Consider the following 19,368-nt stretch of genomic DNA (forward strand, 5'->3'; position numbering starts at 1 on the left):
ATATGTGCAAGTTAAAGTGGGCCATCTGAGATGATTCACATCACCCTCAATTAGTAGTGCTGTAGATTATACTATACTAGGAGTTAAGACCCAGAAATGAACAAGTGTCCAGCAAGCTAAACCATAGGTTGAAGTCAAGCCAAAAGTGTTGTTCATTTTGAAACACTGTAGCAGATTTCTCATCAGGCATATAAAATGCAGTTTATTTGTAGCCAAAATCATTTTAGGATTTATACTGAGTTAGGACAACTTTTTATTGTACTGAAGGCCAACTGTTGGTGTTGAGACGAACTTTAGCATACAGGAAGTACATTTTTTACACAAGCAAATTTGAGACACACACAGCTTTCAGCATAATTAGGCATCTTCTTCACTGATTTCCACATAACTTGTATAACTTACATTTCACAGGTATATCCTCTATCTGTAAATGTTAGAAAGCCATAGAAAATATTTACATACATTTTTCTGTCAGAAGTTCATGAGCCTTCTGCTCTGGGATTCTCCGCTAAACTTCAGTGAACGAGCACCGCCTTTCACATGTGCGTCAAACAGACAGAGCTCAATTAAATAGGAGTGCTATAATTATAATCAAACAAGTAAGTCTATTTTTATGATAGCACTGAATACTAAATAATATTTCTAGCACAATGCCTTTATGCAAAAATGAACTTTTATTTTGCAACCCTCTATGCACACCTTGGCAATATAATCGCCATTGGCTAGTAAAGTTTTTAGTTTACTCCCCAGACTGATATACTATTTCACACACACACACACACACACACACACACGATTCCAATCAGCTTATCTTTGTAAAATGGCACAGCTTCTTAAATCTTAGCTTTTTAACCAGTCAGTCAAGCATTGTATTAGGGTATTTATACTATTTAATGATAGAAGTTTAGTGATTAAAACTAAAACTTGATAACCATGTATGAATGCATATTTTTCATTTTAACTGAACTTAAGACTGGTGGTGATGCTTAAGATATTTTTGGTCATTGAGGGTTTCTGTAAAATAAAAAAAGTAATAGATCTTATTAATTATTATTAAAAGATAATACTAGTACTAATTCTGCTCTATGGATTGATGAGCTGCTGGGTTCATGAATATTAATCACGTTGTCTACGTTCGGTGAAAACTGATTTGCTGAAATCAAAACAGGGATGGTAAAACATCAGCGCCAGCCAATGAAATTGCCATTTGCGCATTAGCTCAGCACACTACCGGAGAAACCGGCGTATCAAAAAAGTTGAATAATTCTAAATGAACTCCATTATTTTGACAGGAGAAGACAACAAAGAATATAACTTAAATTTAGTGTGTCAATTCAGCATGGTAAGACTCTTGCTCTCTCTCTCTGCATGTGTGAGAAAAAGCGCTATCAGCAAAGCGACGGCAAGTCGTGCGCCTTCACAGAGAGTTTACAGTGCGTCAAATACAGGTGTGCTGTGCGTCCATGAATTGAAAAGTACAGATCACTTGATGGAGAGCGAAACTCTGAAGCACTCAGTCAGTGTTCAGCGAGTGAAAATGTGCTAATCTTGAACACACACACTGGCGAGTAAAGTCTAAGAATTTATTAGCCAATGGCTAACAATAAACCCAATTTAGTCACCCAGAGTAAAATTTTATCGTACATGCAAGTGATTTACTCCCAATGACAGGTTGAATTTTTACGGGTTGCAGTGAATACCATTAAACTGACACGTTTTACTCAAATGAAATGGTAAAATGCTTGCCTCAGAACAGTTCTGGTGATGTTGTTTATATATTTATGTCCTCGAGACGGCAGCCGCTGAAATTTCTGCAAGCGTCATGCACTTCAGTCTATTTGGTAAATCATTCATTCTTTCACACAGAGACGTGCAAAAACATGCAGGATTCATATTTCACCCAACTTTTGCAGCTTAAAATTTGCAGATACTGGTCCATATGGAGATTTGATTTGTTTAATTTAATCAAATGCTAACTTTGACAAATTCCCTGACTGACCATATTAAAATGTAAGTTTCATTTTTTATGACTGGATTTGGAGATTGTCCGCATTTTCTGCTTCGCGGAAATCATAGCATTGTATGCGTCAAGAACTGGGTTTAATGGGTAGTCGGTAGCACCGGTACTGAAACCTTGTACTGTGACATTTTCATTTATTCAGTACCGACTTGGTACCGAAGTACCAGATCTTTTGACAACACTAACGGGGAGACTAGGGCTGCACGATGTGTGGTTTAAGCATCGATATCGCGATGTACGAATCCACGATAGTCACATCGCAGGATGTGCGATGTAGGCTGTCGTAGTTTATCCGTTATTCATTAACTGTACGGGCCAGCTGCTCCCGGCCCTTGACGAATGGAGAGAGCGCGCATGCGCGAGAGAGCGAGAGCGAGAGAGAGGGAGAGGGAGAGAGAGAGAGAGAGAGCCCCGGCCGCACGCTCACTGTCTTCAAACAACACGAGCGCTGTCTTGCTCTCACTCCCTCGCGCATATTAATCAATTGACACGATGGTGTTGATGTTTAAATCATTTAAAATGAGAACGTAAGTGTGCTCACCCCATTTTTGTTTTTATGAAAAAATTTGATTATATTTCATATCGCAAAATATATCGCAGAAAGATAAAATATCACAATGTCATTTTTTCCCCAATATCGTGCAGCCCTACTGGAGACATTGCCACAGTTTGCCAAGGCAATGGAGTGTGTTGAAAGAGGTCCAGCATGGACTATGGCCAGAGATATCACAAAATCATGAAATATTGTCATTATTAAGAGTATTTGGCATTTCCAATTAATGTAGACCTGTTATTTTCTGACAATTATAATTAAATTACTTCTATTATTCAATTAATATTACTATAACTTTGCTTCGCAACAATTTCATAGCACATCACCGCATAACTGAAATAAAAATATATTAAATCAAAATAGGCTATTAGCTTAGGCTACTCCTCAGAATGTTTTAAAAATGTATTTTAAAACAGGTTATTTATAGCTTAGAAATGAATTATAGACCTATAGCCAAAATTAAATTGTTACACTTCGGTAACACTTTTATGCAATTTTATGCTCCGCTTTCAAAAACAACCTGTTCAACACAAATAATGTTTCTTCAAATTTTTTTCATTATGTTCGGGCCATCGGAGAAACATTAAAGAAATAAATTAACACAGATATACCACATATTAGGAGATTTGTCTCTCGTCGTCTCTGAATACGCACTGTTAAGGTGTGTGTTATCAGATGTCGTCAGTTTTTACTTTTACTATCATTGTGAAAGACGTTCACTGGCATAAGTTTGACTTGCACATAGTTTGCACGTTGCTTCTATGATATCCACTGGCTCATAAGTAGCTTATTTCCAATATTGCAATGCACCGGCGCTACAACCCGAATAGTCAGATGTGGACACACATCTGGGACGCTCATAGTGTGCTCAAACACAACAAACTCAAATAATTCACAACTTCTTTTTATTACGGTAAAATTATCTTTATAATATTACATTCGCAATTATAGTTATTAATGTTGTGCATTGCTGTTGTGCACAAGCTGCATGTGCTGAAGCTGAAGAGCTGAATGAATAAAGCTAAACTGAAGTACTGCCAGCTTATTCAACACAAGGAAACGCATCATAAATTCAGGTATTTATACAATACAAATATAATGTTAGAGCTTATATACATACAAAAAGACCGCATAAGAAATGCACACGTGAACTCGAACCAAGTTACGTGCTAATCAGAATGTGTAAATTCTGTTGTGGATGATCTTGTCTCTTCCAGCAACAATGCGCTGAAACGAATTCATATTGTTTTATTATAATAGTCTTCTCATTATAATGTTATATAACAATCTTAATCATAGTTATTAATGTTGTAAGCTACTGTTTAAGCTGCGTGCGCTGATTTAAAGATGATCACCATTCACCAGCAAACTGAAGTGCTCTATTAACCCTCTATAGGATATATCTTAACCAAACTCTTTCTATATGAGAAGAAATCTGATTTATATGCATAAAATAAACAATATTACAACGTACAATTGCACAAAAGACTGTAAATACACAAGTGAACTTAACTGCTAGTCGTGTGGATCCATTGTGGATGTGCTCTTCTCTTAATAATGCGCTAAAACATAGGCGAACAAAGATTCCATTACATTATTTTATAGTAGCTAATAATCTCATTAGAATATGACAAACTTTTTTTCATTTTCGAACTGTTTCTAATTATATTTCAAGCAATTAAAAACCATCATGGTAAACAGCGTGCATCTGAAGTGTTTTTGCAGGAAATAATGCATTTATCAACTCTAAGATAACGTCCAAATTATCTTATCAGTTTGATAACGATAACAGAATTTATCAATTTAGAAATTATCAACTGATATCGATATGGTGGCCAATATATTGTGCATCCGTGAACAATAACACTGAATATATATGAATATACCACATTTCTGCCAAAATAACATGGATACAGTTAGTGCTGCTGTATTAGATATAAAGTAAATCTTGGTGATTTGTCGACTGTAAAAGCCTTGTAAATGGATCATTCATGGCACAATGTTTATGCTATTTTCCCTGTCAATGCTGTTAAGAATGTCAGAGAGGTGTTTCAAAGGGCTTTACACTAGTCTAAATCACAGAGAATTCTGCATCAAATTCAAACCTCTGCACTGTCTCTTGGGCCAAGATAGCATGGTTCAAACAAGTATCGCCAGTCTGTTTTGTAACACTGAGCATTTGCCATTTGATTTTTATCATATACAACAGAAATGACAGGTAATAATGAGAGAGAGTTGGGAAAGTTTCCCTGTAATAATTTAGAGAACCACTGGTTATACATAAATCACATAAAAGCGAATGTTTTATTTTCACATATATAAATTAGTTTCAGTTCAACACACTCTCTCCTTCTCAAGTAACGTTAGTAATAATTGCATAATTTTCTTTCTTTGCTATCGACATTTCTGGCAGAACGAGCACATGAGCACAATATCTGGAACGGTACTGATAGTGTTGGTATCAATGAATCACTAACACAAGTGTAAAATGCAAGTTGTGCAATAAAAAACATCTAAAAGTACTACACAAGTCATATTTGATTTTTTTTAAATCTGTGCTTGTTAAATAAGACACAATTGTTGGTGAAAATTCAATTTAGCTTTTTTGTGAGAACTCAATTTCACTTTCTTTGAAAGCAAAAGTATTGCTCATCTGGAAAATAATATCCACTCCTACACCCATTGACCACTTGTCAGTTGTTTTGTAATAACAGGAAAACACAAAGGCAAGATAGAGCCTACATAAATGCACAAAACAGGACATGGCAGCATGACTAAATTTGGCATAGGCTAAAAATAGTTAATGCAGGAAATACCCTATTATCAGGAACACTAGAAATATATTTGTGCCAATGAAATCATGTTAAGGCATATATACAGACTTGTCCTAATTAAATTTTCCAATCCAATAGGACAACAGTGTTTTATAAGCCGCAGGTACCCAATGGCTGATTGTCGGGTGAGCAGGGGGTTGTTCTCTCTTGACTGGACTGCATCAAGAAACATTGCAGTTACACAAATGGGATAAGCTGTGGTCAATTAATACTATTTTTCAATGATTATGTAACCCTTTTATACCTATAAACAATGCTGACCGTTTGTGACAGTATCACCAGACACAAATGTGAAAATTAATTTTAAGTATATTCTCTCTGCCAGTTTTTTTTTTAAGACGACCGACCCACCCTTGCCAAATACCTGAGAAAAAAAAAAACGATCAGGAGCTAAAATGGCTGCACAAGGTTCACAGTAACAAGAGATGAAAAAGAAGCTTGAGTGGCAGAGTTTGTATGGATTCCACATTCAAGGTTCTTCAGCTGCCTTTCAATAAAAAAAGTAAAATAAAAACAATGTTTATGCTACTATCATTTTAAGATTGTGCTTATAGTCGTTCCAAAGCACGGGTTAGGGAGGGGTGTGGGGGAGGGGTGAGAGAGAGAGAGAGAGAGAGAGAGAGAGAGAGAGAGAGAGAGACCAACCAACAACACTCAGAAGCATCTGATTGGCTGAGGGTTTCTGAAACCACCCAATCAAAAGCAGAAGAGAAGCAGGCATCTCAGCAACTATTTTTCAGTCTCAGTACATGTAATAGCACAAGAAGAGCTAAAAGCCCCAGAAAACCAAACACAAAAGCTATTTTCTCAATGTATTTTCTATACTTATAATTGTTTTAAAAGCAATGCAGGTCATAAAACCAATATGACTGTTGCCGGATTCTTCAAAACTATTAAATTATTTTAAGTCACAACTTTTGAAAACATTAGTTTGGCAAAAAAAAAAAAAAAGGGTTTACACTGCTAATAAAGGCTGTGAGATCTCACAGATTTGAGAATTTTTATAATATATATATTGTTTGTCTGTATTTTGTGGAATTTTGTACATATTGCACACATTTTATATATATATATATTCCAATTTTGTATATATATGTACAAAATTCCAAATCAAAGCAATGAGGACATAAAGCATTAAAAAACAGTTGTGATAATAAAACGCATTGCATATTTGCCATTAGGTCTTGATTTGTGGTACAGTTTCTCTCCATTCACATATTCCCGCTAAAGCCCAACTATGTTCTACATTTTGATACTAAAATGCTCCAGGCCATTTAATACATTTCCATATATGCTAAACTTCAAAAAAATGTTTCAACTCTCCACGTTTGTCCTCTGTCTCTGGACAAAGACACACGTAGACTTTAGATAAGGAGTGAGTCACAGAAAGATCAGGTTTCACATAGTTCAAGGCGGACGAAAATAAAACCTGAAAACATACTGGCAAAATGTCGGACAGGCCCAGCATCTGCTTACAGTTGCCAGCAAGCTCTCCAGGAATACAAAAATGTGTGAATTATATCAGGCACTGTTATAGACAGTCTGTGTTTCGGGTCCTGGTGACATCAAATTTATCAGCATACAGACAAACAGGACAGTACGCTCTCAGAGGACCTCTTAAATAATATAATGTGTGTATATGTAAAAGTAACCCTGAGTATGGTGTACGCCTTGCCACAACAGCAGGCGTTTCTTCACGGTTCATTTTACACGCTGGAAATAACATAACAAATGTTACATATTTACAGCTTATATATAATATAACAACTAATATATAATAATAAGTTTTTTATATGCCATCCGCGGTAACGTGAGCGAATTAACGGTTGCCTGGTCTTCCTTGTCGTTTCCACTCACTTGTTGTTGAAATAAAAATGGAGGCTAAAAAAGGAAAGGCGAGTTCCCATTAGAAATACCACCCATTTCTCATGGATGGAGTTGGGGGTTGGTTGATGGGGGAGGCGGAGGTGAAGAATGAGAAAAGCAAGTCACGGTTCTCGGGCCAGGGTTCGCATTATTTTCGCTTCCACAAGAAAACACAAGCCAGATCAGGAAATTATAAACACATAATAAAGTTGTCCCATAGTCAAGATAGAAGCAGTCAAAAAAATAATACAAAAATAGATGTATGCATATCAAATAGAAAGCACTTCTCAACAGGATACCTGCTTATTCCGACAAACTATCTTCTTTCAGAACAGACAAAAAATAAATAAACCCACTTGGTAAGTCCAACAAAGTGCCTCCATAAAGTTATTAAACGAAGGCAAAAAATAAAGTTAAGCACTTTAATACATCATTCTCTATGTTCTCTGAAAAATATGTTGATAAAATTCAATTCTGACAAGCACGGATGTTGTAAATACAAACTCTGCCATGTCTGTTTTCACACAGAAACTTGATTTAGCAGAAAACAAGTCAACTAACACTAAAATGCACAGAGTCTCAGTTTCTGTCACAACCCTAATCAATCGTTTCTTCTATTGTTTTCAAATTAAAATCCCTGGCAAAAGAAACGATTTTTAGCATTTTAATACATTATTTTAAACGTACTAGATTTTAAGACAGCAAATTTCGGCTAAGCTAATTGCTAACTAAAAGGATACCTTTGCTCACATTGATGGAGAATTAATTATGTTGAGTGGCACGAATGCTATGAACTTGATATATATGCGAAATATAAGACAGACAGTATAATAACAAGTCGATCGCTGAATGATTACAGCAAAAAAGCAGTTCTTAGCACGAGGTTCTTGGCAAAGTGTGATTGTGATTATGGCTAGGTTACATCAAGCTAACATGCAAACCAACCAACACGGTATTACATCATAAAAATAATTTGATTTGATTCATTAACGTGACAGCAGAAACAATCAACCAAGAACAGTTGAAACAGAAAAGCTACAATGCGTGTTGATAAACAAGAGCTGATAAACTGAGCTCCCAACTTCTGCATCAACTTTGCCTAGTTCATAAAAAAACATAAGCTACTGCCATCAAAACCTTCATGGAAATAACAAAAAACCTTACCTACAGCGTCCTTCCGGCGTAATTGAAATTCAGATGCCTATTAAAGACGTCTGGTGTTTTTAGAAAACCCAACATCAATGCGAGGCAGAGCAGCAGGCCTTCTCTTGCAACCTCGGTGTTTCCTGTGAACTGTAAACCGCGAGGCTCTCAGGCTGTCTTCCAAACTTCTCAGTGTCCCTTAGGCAAGAGTTGAAAGTTTCACATTTTCTCCAATTTAAGACATTGCACGGTCTTCAAATGTTCACGTTCAATTGTCAAGGAATACATCAATATACAATGTTATTTAACATAATTATAGTCGGTATTTATATTGGTATGTACAGCACTTGGTGATTCTAGACTGTGATTCAGTCTCATGTCCTTTACATTTGCAGTATTGCCCATCCCCCTCTGTACACCGGCATCGACCGCGGCTCCCAGCGAAGCCTACACACGACCATAGAACAGGGTTTCCTCCACGGCGGAGCAGGGGTTCATTAGGAGGGCGGGCTTTTAGCTCTAGCTCGCGCCCTCTGGTATGCTATTGGGTAGAAATGTGTCAATCACTGTAACAAACAGGAACGCGCATTCGTCGTTGGATCATCGCGGAGCTTGCTGTTGTCGTAGACAGAAAAGAGGCAGAGCCCTATATTTTCCGGAGGTGGTTCACTTCTCCAGTCAGCATTTCCATGCAGCATGAGATGGCGTTGAGAAGGCTGCTGGAGTAAGCTTCGAAGACTAACGACTAGTTAAAATGGATACTCTCAAAAGAAGGGACGGAGGATTTGGGGAAAGAGGTTGTGTTACTAAATACACACGCCGTGGAGTTCAATGGTCTTTTCAAATAAGGAATATATTTGTTTTCTTGTATCCGTGTAAAAGGGAATAACAGTGTTGTGTTATACAGCTGTAGCAGCGCGGGGTTTCCTGGGCGCTGTCGCAGGGAGCGCGACACTAGAGCCTCAACAATACTGTGAGGAATACATGAGGGATCCAGGAGTGGACTGGACGTTTGATTTGGCACAGGATTTAATTATATACAAAATATTTATCAAGTTGGCGAACTGTGGTTTTTTTTATTTAAAAAGAGGAAGAAAAGGGACACCAAACATGGGCCAAAATAATTAACCACGTTTAGACGACCAACAAACCAATTAACGTTAAATCACTAATCGTAAAGGATTTAAATGCAATTTTCGTTGTCTTTTTTTTCTTTTAAAGTCAGATGATAAAACATTTATTTTAAGAGTGATTGCCTAAGGATTGTTGAAAAATGTACACTTGACGTGGTAATGCTAATCTAGTATATTCTACAACTAACAAAGGAAGGCTTGAGCCGTTTCTGTGGCGTTGTTGAACAGCGACTCTACAGAAGCGTAACGTTACTTGCATTACTCAATAGCAAAACCCCCACGGCTTACCGGAAAACATACTTTTTTCTAAGTTATGGTTAATATCGGAGCCTTTGTGTTTCGATCTGTTTTTATAGGTTTCAATATTAATAAAGTGCCCACTCACAACGCCGAAGTCTTCATAGACTTGTATGTGTTCTGGTGAACAAAATTAGCTAAATGAAAACGTCTCTTGTGAAACACATGAAACTATATGACATTTTACAGTAGATATATATAAACGATTGAATATGTAATTTAGCTGCTTGCGGAGCTGCGCGCGCAACTGAAGAGGGCGGCCATCCGTACGCGTGTTATTCAGGATGTAATACGTTTATGTAAATATATATTTGTTAATATTATGTATGTTATATAATTGTATTCGTATACACATCTGTACATACGAGTACATAGTCATTAAGTAGGTATTGGGTATTTTTCTGAGTTCCTAAGTTCTATCTGAAGAAGACAACTTCACAGGACATCAACCGACATTACATATGACTTTTCATTATTTACTTTTACTAAAAGTTACTAAAATGTGTATTTATTAGTCTAACCGCCATGTTTGTCTTGGACCGAGAGCCTCAGTCCATTTAGGTGACGCTTGTATTTTTTATTTAGTACGTCAAGCTTGTCTATGTATTAGGGTTTCAATACCTTGAAACACATTTTTTGATTTGTTCTATATTATTGAAACCCGTTAATTCACATATTTTGAACCATTAAAAAAAATATTAATGCATGATAGTTGAAATTTGAATTGCCAGTAGCATAAGGCTGTAAGTATATAGGCTGTAAGTTTGTTACCACTGTCTTACTGTTGCTGCATTGTAATTTTTTGTCTGAATAAATTGAATCATTTTGAGTTTGCATTCATTGTCAACTCTCACAGACAAAGTTCTATCAAATAAATTAGGCTACACTACACATCCACCTGCAGAAATGTCAAATACGGATTATGTTGCATTTACATAATTACATGTCCATCTCAATGTTTGCAGTCATCTCAGTTTTATGTGCATTAAGTGATGGTAGAAAGCCAGTTTAATGTTGCTGTTCTAAACAAGAGACATGATTTCTGTAATATAGTGTACCATATAGTGTAACAGTAAGTCACATCCCATGTCCGAATATATCTACCTCCCTGCAGTACATGAAACAACATGTCCAAATTCACAGTTACAGTAGGCAAAAAGTGCCCATAACTTACTATTCCTGCAGAGAATCTTAAGAGGGTATGAAATTAACACCTTACTATTCCACGAGGTAACCGGACAGGAATTGTAAATGAAAAAGAAGTGACACAAATTACTTTGTCCAGAAGTGAATCTAGACACAGGCTAATTTTATCATCACAAAGGGATTGAGTACATTTAATCGTAAACAATAAAAAATATTCCCACAATAAAAAAAAAATGTTATACATTATACTTTGATAATGGCTATTTGATTTCACAATCATTAAAACACTGGGTTCTACAGGCACATTAAGAATAACACTAATGTGATTATACAGTTTTTTACATTGCCATTTAATTGACATCTCTTTGAGGAAGTTTTTTTTTTTTTAGCTCTATAGAAATTAAGTGACTTGTTGATAATATCTAATAGTTGTTTTATCACATAACTTAAGACCTTTAAAATGCAATTATTTCAACATATCTGTTGTGTTAAACTACTGTATTTTCCACAGTTTTCACTCAGTAATTTTTTCCTTCATTAAAACATACAAAATAAATTAATTGTAATATAAAAAAAGTTTAAAATCACATGAGATGTAATTTCAGTGGTCACCAAGTGGGTTGCATTACCAGTCAATTTATACTAATTTTATCTCGGTAATTTACCTCCATCCCCATTTTGAAGGACTAATACACAAATCATAGCTTACTGTGCATTTCTAAAATAGTATTGATAGGGATGTGAAGCAAAAATGTAACAATATTATAGAGACATACATCAGATTATAGAGATATACTTCACAATATATAGTTTTATGACAACTACTTCTTAAAAATGAGAATCTTTGTGAATCCAATTTCCAAGTAACGGTCGATCTATAAAATGTAGATTTTTATCATTAATACTGCAATAGAACTTTAAATATAGTGTTTTATTGATTACATCAACTTTGTATTGTGTTTTTACTGCAAGCAATGAAAAAAAAACAATACAGGTTAAGTACGATGTTAATTATGATTACTTTTTTTTTTGAAGCCTCTTCTCCACTTTACAAGTCAGATAACCTTCCATGACAATACTGAAAACCTTTAAGCAACTACATAAAATTACCCATTTTAATTTAGTTTAATTTAATCCAAGTTCTTAATTTCTGAATTTACTCAGTGTTATTTTCATAAGGATTAAGTGAAAGCTGTAATGGATGTTGTTTGTAAATCAGAGCATTCTGCGTTGTTTGTTTTGTGTGCCGTTTACAATGACAGTTTAATAGAAATGAAGTTTCTCTTGTCGTTATTTAGTGATACACAGCCTTTTCACATCACATTCAATTCAAATTGCTAACTCAAATTCACAACTGGATTAAAATATGGGTTCTTTTGTTGTGGTGCTGGAGTTTCAGAACTGCAGGAAACTTTGGCATAACCACAATAGAAACAATACATAAATAGTTATACTGGTTGACAAAATTATAACGGTATATAACCCATCCCAAGGTAGCAGTAACAGAAACGGTTTGTTTTTGTGTAAAGATGCATCCTCCTTGTTAGGTGTCAGTGCAAGTCATCACAACATAAACAAAAAATTACTGAGTGCACCATAATCTTGCGGGAAAACATGCTACTGTGGGAAACGCTGACCCCTGTTCTTTCTGTGGTACACAACAAACCTACACTTGAAGAGTTTTCCTCAGCATTACAGTAGTTTCCTCAAAGCAGTTTGAGGCTGCCTGTGACATTATTCACCATCTCCTCTTCTCCTATGATGGCAAGCACAGTGCATGAACCTGGCTCCACCTGCACACACAAACAGTACAAAATCTATTTCCAGGCTTTATCACGATTTACACAAAAGTTTAAATCACACAAAATGAATCACATATCTTTAAAAAGTCTTACTCCTTAGATTTTCATGTTAAATATGTAATTAGCATAAATATATACACACATACACGCAATATATATAATGCTTCTTTTATTGTGTGTTATTTAAGGTATATTGTATAGATTTAAAACATAAAAAAAGAAACGTACAATGTTCCCACAATTATAACAATACATCATTGCATAGATGTGCCGCTAACCTGTGTGTGTCCAGCATCCTGTACCAGCTTTGTAGGAAGACTGAGGCTCATAGCAAGAGCCTGCAGCTCCAAAAGGTGTGCCACGTTAGTGCCTTGTAACACTATCTTCTTAGCTCTAAACAGGCACAAAAAAAGTTTTAAAAGTTTTATTGCACACTGATCTGTCCCTTCTCTGACAAATGCCTCAATTTATTTCCTGTTATTATGAAGCCCCTGCCTCAGAAATAAACGATGGGCTGTGATTGGTCAGCTGGCTCATTGTGTTATGATTCGCTAAACTGCCTCGAGCACATCTAAACATCCCACCCCTCAAGGTAGAGGAATGAAGCTGCCAAGCCTTTTCTGTCTAAAATAACAAAAGCGGCACTAAAAAAGTAGCTCCGGTTGTAAACAATGACATCCTTTATATTGCTTATCAGTCTGAGCCCAGAACATTAATGAAGAGGATCACGCAGAACCTGTGCAAGCACGGTTCTTGTTTGTTTGTCGTGGTCTCATATTTTTAGATAGGCTGTTGTTTATAAATTGTAATGCTTCAGTTAGCTTTTATTATACGGTTTTATTCTGATTAAAGCTTTAATACAGTACAGCAATCATACAATCATCCATGTATAACACTTCTCATTGCTGTGTTAAAATCATTAGTAGACAGAATGTGATTCATATGAACAGATTTTTTGTGCACCCCTAGTTTTCTCTTCCTCTTGTGTAAAGCAGCACAGCATGGCAGATATTTGCAGATATTGTTTTTGCTCAAACAGCAACATTACACACTAACGTTAAAAAAGTGAAATCCCAATCAACCACCCCTTATTTAAAAACCCCCATTTATTAAAATAACAACAGAAGGATGAGGCCACAGTGCTATCCCTTACCCAGCATGGTCCCATCTGCAGGCCATTTCCCTCCAACTGTTTTTCTCCTGCAAGGCCTGATACAAACCCACTGCAGCATGACCCACCTGTGCCGCAACCTGCAGGGACACAATGCAAATCTCAAATCTATCAAAATCCAGGGACCACACACACGACAGTGTTCTCTAACAAATAATATTAGTTGAACTGGAAAAGTTGTGCTAGAGTATGGAAGCCCATTTCCACCACAGTTGAGTGAACAATGCGATTAAGTCATAATAAGGAGAAACTTTGTAACAGTAATTACTTTTTTTTTTTTTTTTACACGTAATTATGGCATATTGTGTGCATTCAAAACGCAACAGATGAGGAAGCAGAGATAGGAGAAAACGTCTAAAAAACTGAATTGGTTCAGAAAATGATTCAGTCCTGAAAAATCCTCACACTGGCGACATCCGCTGGTCAGAGCCATATAAAAACAACAAGAACACAGTAAGGCACTTTCTATTAATGCCATTATTATTAACCTTTCAGCTTTTATTTGCATTGCATGGAAAAATAAATGCCATTACACCTAAACTTAATAAATGCATGTTACTTAATTGGTCATTTTGCTAGATTTATTTTATTAGCATAAGCAGGCAATATTGTTTGTCACAATGGCAACCTCTTGGGCTAGTGAACACTTTAAAGGGGGGGGGGGGGGGATGAAATGCTCGTTTTCACTCAATATCCTGTCAATCTTGAGTACCTATAGAGTAGTACTGCATCCTTCATAACTCCAAAAAGTCTTTAGTTTTATTATATTCATAAGAGAAAGATAGTCTGTACCGATTTTTCCCGGAAAAACACGACCGGCTGGAGGCGTGACATTTGGGCGGAGCTAAAGAATTACGAGCGCCAGTAAGCTTTTGCGTTGAGAGCGTTTGGAAGCTGTGACACCGTGAGGACAAAACCAACCAAAACAAAACATTGCTAACAGTCAGATTCAGCGTATATTTATGATCCAGAATCAGATACAGAGGCTGAAATTTAACAAGAGCAGCATCAGCAACAACGTCTCTATGTGGTATGTACTGAAACTGTATATATTTGCTTAGCGGTTTTGGAAAATGACTAAGTTCCACTTTATGTCGTCTGTTTTTTTTTTTTTTTTAAGCTGTACATGTGGAAAGTGCAGTTTGATGACAACATCGCATGTTGTTTACTTGATGTGCTTACGGGCTGATAGCTAAGTTAACAACACAGAGATATTTGAAGCAGTTTTACTCACCGCATGCGGTTCCAACAAACAATCGTGACCCTTTTTCGTTGGGACTGCATTATCCTTAAGAAATAAACGATGTGCAAATCCGGCGTCAAACTGGGCCTTGTTTGTAAAACAAGCATCTTCGAAATGCAGGGAACAAACACAAACACTTGGACAACTCCGTTGATGCTCTGTAAAAATAAACTCCATCCACTGGTCCCTTAATGCTGTTTCTCTTTTGGTAATCTGTGCAGGGTTGTCTTGCCCTGGCAACCAAAAACACACTTCTTTTGTGACATTTCGCGACGCTCTCGCTCTGATCAGTGAAATGTCTGTGCTGCTCAGCCTCGCTATAAGGGAGCGCGCGCTCTTCCGGCAGAAGTGCCTCAGGACCCATATAAGGAAATTCCGCTCCATCTAACGTCACACAGAGCCATACTCGAAAAAAACTTTCCGAAACTTGTGACAAACCGGAAGGAGTATTTTTGGAACAGAAATACTCCTTCAAATGTACAACTTAATTTTTGAAACTTTGTCCATGTTTAGCATGGGAATCCAACTCTTTAACAGTGAAAAAAACTCAGTATGCATGAAATAGCATTTCACCCCCCCTTTATATGAGTAAAAGCACCTATACACATGACAGCTCAATTAAACTAAAAGATATGGAAAACTTTTTTCTTTTTTTTTATCATCGCACATATATTCATGTTTGCATGCTTAGGCACATTGGCACAACGCACATGAATCTCTCATTAGGACATCTTAAATCATTATTATGAGAAAGTGTCTCATTAAGAAATACCAAATCATAATTATGAGGGGTTTTCCCTCAAAATTGAAATTTTATTTAATATTTATTAGAAAATTTCTCATTATGACTTAAAGGGTTGCTCCACCCCAAAATTAAAATTTAGTCATCAATCACTTACCCCCATGTCGTTCCTAAACCGGAAAAGCTTTGTTCATCTTCGGAACACAATTTAAGATATTTTGGATGAAACCCGGAAGGCTTGTGACTGTCCAATAGACTGCCAGGTAAATTACACTGTCAAGATCCAGAAAAGTACGAAAGACATCATCAGAATAGTCCATCTGCCATCACTGGTGCAAACATAACATTATGAAGCGACGCAAGTACTTTTTGTACGCCAAGAAAACAAAAATAATGACTTCAACAATTGGTCTCCTCTGTGCACTCTTCTGTGTTAGCCGCGCTGCAAAGATCCACTGTTTACATTCAAATAAAAGCAGAAATACATGCAGAAAATGTATCCTTGTGGCGCGGCTGACTCAGAAGAGCGCACACTGCTTGCATTCAGCGGATATTCTCCAAAATGGCACTACAGTGATGCAGAGAGACACAGAGGAGACAAATTGTTGAATAAAGTTTTTTTTTTTTTTTTTCTTTGTGAACAAAAAGTGTCCTCATCGCTTCATAATGTTACGGTTGAACTACTGATGGCAGATGGACTATTCTGATGATGTCTTTCATACTTTTCTGGACCTTGACAGTGTAACTTACTCTGCAGTTAATGAGACATTCACAAGTCTCCCAGTTTTCATTTTGGGGTGGAGTATCCCTTAAAAGGATGACAGTTTATAACTATGGAAAAAATAAATAAATAAATAAACACACAAAACAAAATCTAAAATATCTGCTCTGAATTCCAATAACTTGTTTAAAAAAATTGTATTGCAATCACTAAAGAAATTGTTTATGGATGGATTGGTTTTATTAATCACTTAGGAGAAAGTGATATACACTTTCAAAACAATTATAAATCATATTATTTTGAATAGTAACACAAGCTAAATGTACTATTATTATATTATTTATTAAGCATTCTGTCAGTTCAAAGAACAGAATGTGATGTTATAAACACTGAACTGTGATTGGTTTCACTTTTTTCATGACAGGGAACACCTTTCGATGGATGACCAGTGATGAATGAGATCACAAAACAGTGAGGGGGAAAAAACAAACATAATGGTCTTTTGTTCATCCCTCTCTGTAATTAATTTCTATATTAAGTACATTGTAAATCTGAAAATTGGAATAAACAATATCTACCTTCCCCACACCCATGGACAGCTCCATATTTACAACAAACACCATTTTAAACATCAGGTCCTCATCACCCTCTTCCTGCAAAACAAAACAAAACACAATTAATAAATTAAAAAGAAAAATTGATTACCATCATGACTGCATCAGCTACACAGCGTTCTATTTAGATCTATCGCTGTTGTTTCCAAAGTTTCTTAATACAACTTCTTTTTGAAAAAGAAGAAAAAATGGGAATTAATGTACATTTTTGTTATTGGGTAAATAAAAATAAAAAATGTTTATGCTATAATTGTTTCACAGGTGGCCTTGATAGGCCACTTTCATCTGATTTTAAGAATTATTTACTTGTTAGAAATGATATCTTTTGCTGAATCAAGCATCACGCTCTTCTTCTGGAGTAAATTCTAGGCTTTATACTGTGGGAACCGGCTGCGATGCGCATGGGTGTAACCACAATACAGATAATGAGTCAAAAAGAAAAAAAGTTCCAAAATGTTCATATTGCTCTCTCTTTCTCTCTCTCTCTCGCGCTCGCTCTCTCTCTCTCTGCCCTGTTAAAATGACAGGACTTAAAAACACATGCAAATGATAAACTTTCACTCTGTAATGGTTAAGATGTGCAATTAATCCATGAATCACATACGTCAAGGGCCGGAGAGCAGCTGCCCGCACAGTTAATGAATAACGGATCAACTACGACAGCCTACATTGCACATCCTGCGATGTGACTATTGTGGATTCGTACATCGCGATATCGATGCTTAAACACTTTAATGTGTAGTGTAGACAGCTTCACTGATTATGAACAGGAGTTATCATGAGAGCACAGAACATGTGAGTGATAGCTTCAGGGATTCTTTGCTTACTATCTGTATATAATCTATTCACTGTTTGAATAAGTTTTTTTTCTTGCTGTTGAGAGAACCAGTTGCCATGTACACATCGCACAGTTTCAGTCATGGTAACAACATTTAATTGCAGAATTAACTCTCCTAATTCAGTGGTTTGTCATATGCAAGAAGCCCTACAGACAAAGCTGTATTCAACATAACATTAAACTACTTGAAATGTACCTCGTTCTCTAGTTTGTTGAAGTAATACATTGCAGCCTCCTCCGCAGACACATTCTGAGTGTGCAAGAGTGCCTGTAAAAGATCAATAAAAACATCTCATGCCAAAAACCATGACATAACATGAACAGCTTTAATGCATGTAAGATTCTGCTAGCATAGCAAAATTAACGATCTCATCAATATACGTCAAACAATAAGGAGTAAACAAACAGTTCTGGTTCTCAAAATGGGTGCACTTTATTTTTATATATACTTTGAGAAATAAACACTGTAGAGTGGACCTGTAGAGTTGCAATCCTGCAAATACAATGCCACTTCATTCATTGTAAGCAGGTTAATGGTATTTTGTAATGTGCTGTGTACCTGCTTGGCGGCCTCCTCGGGTATGTCCAACTCTCTGAGCTGCTGCAGGAATACAGGGTTCACTTCCTGCTGGGACTCCATTTCTACAACACAGACATGCACATTATAACTCCCGTATTAACATACTGTATTCTAATAGACTGTAAGTGATATACTGTCATGTTTTAACTGAAGAAAGCAGCCTGTTCGGATTATAGGTGGGCTCACTGACGCTCCTTGAAACATAAATAAGCTTTCATTTCACTGCGACACCTCCAAATCCGTATAAAATCAACAGAATATGGTTTAAATGTATTCATATTTTCATGGTAACCAGAGTTTGTAGCTGCGTGTGCTGATAATGCCAGTATTGCCACACATTCTGGACATTTTTAACAATCTAACTGAAAGCAGTAGTTTAGGCTGTTGTGGATAGTGGCTCTTACCTGCTTCACTACACTACTGCACGAGCGATTATCCCCTCTGTGAGCTTCTGCACGAGCGACTGTTTCGTTTTATCACTCTCAAATTGGCATAAAGTCATTTGTGATATGGGATTATTTTTAACCTTTTACTTGTAAATACTGCTTATAGTTTTAATTAATTTGTTGCAACAATAGCTTACGGCGCAAAACGTCAACTAAACATGACCGTATACAACAAGTTCGTGTCGTGTCAATTACATTTCCGGGTCATCTGCTTCTTCT

At 36.4% G+C, this 19,368-nt stretch overlaps 2 protein-coding genes across 7 annotated transcripts in view; both read right to left on the reverse strand.

Annotated features, from left to right (window-relative positions):
- The window catches only part of LOC128015475 (histone-lysine N-methyltransferase SETD5-like), a 33,847-nt gene extending 24,948 nt beyond the window's left edge, over positions 1-8,899 (reverse strand). For 2 of the 6 annotated variants that reach the window (XM_052599332.1, XM_052599330.1), the window contains exon 1: positions 8,438-8,886. The gene's annotated coding sequence lies outside the window, so the exon portion shown is untranslated. Of the gene's footprint in view, positions 1-8,437 lie in introns of all 6 variants that reach the window. The other 4 variants (XM_052599334.1, XM_052599333.1, XM_052599335.1 and 1 more) reach the window with 3 other exon arrangements.
- Positions 8,900-11,118: 2,219 nt separating this feature from the next.
- Positions 11,119-19,368, reverse strand: LOC128015476 (probable peptidyl-tRNA hydrolase 2). The gene is made up of 7 exons (XM_052599337.1): positions 19,108-19,368; positions 18,683-18,765; positions 18,320-18,391; positions 17,250-17,324; positions 13,948-14,045; positions 13,073-13,187; positions 11,119-12,785 (listed from the first exon to the last, which is right to left on the reverse strand). Exons 2-7 carry the CDS (start codon positions 18,761-18,763, stop codon positions 12,699-12,701), a joined length of 528 nt encoding a protein of 175 aa, XP_052455297.1. The 5' UTR covers positions 18,764-18,765; positions 19,108-19,368; the 3' UTR covers positions 11,119-12,698.

The sequence above is a fragment of the Carassius gibelio genome, chromosome A6, assembly GCF_023724105.1.
Source record: "Carassius gibelio isolate Cgi1373 ecotype wild population from Czech Republic chromosome A6, carGib1.2-hapl.c, whole genome shotgun sequence".
Lineage (NCBI taxonomy): Eukaryota > Metazoa > Chordata > Actinopteri > Cypriniformes > Cyprinidae > Carassius > Carassius gibelio.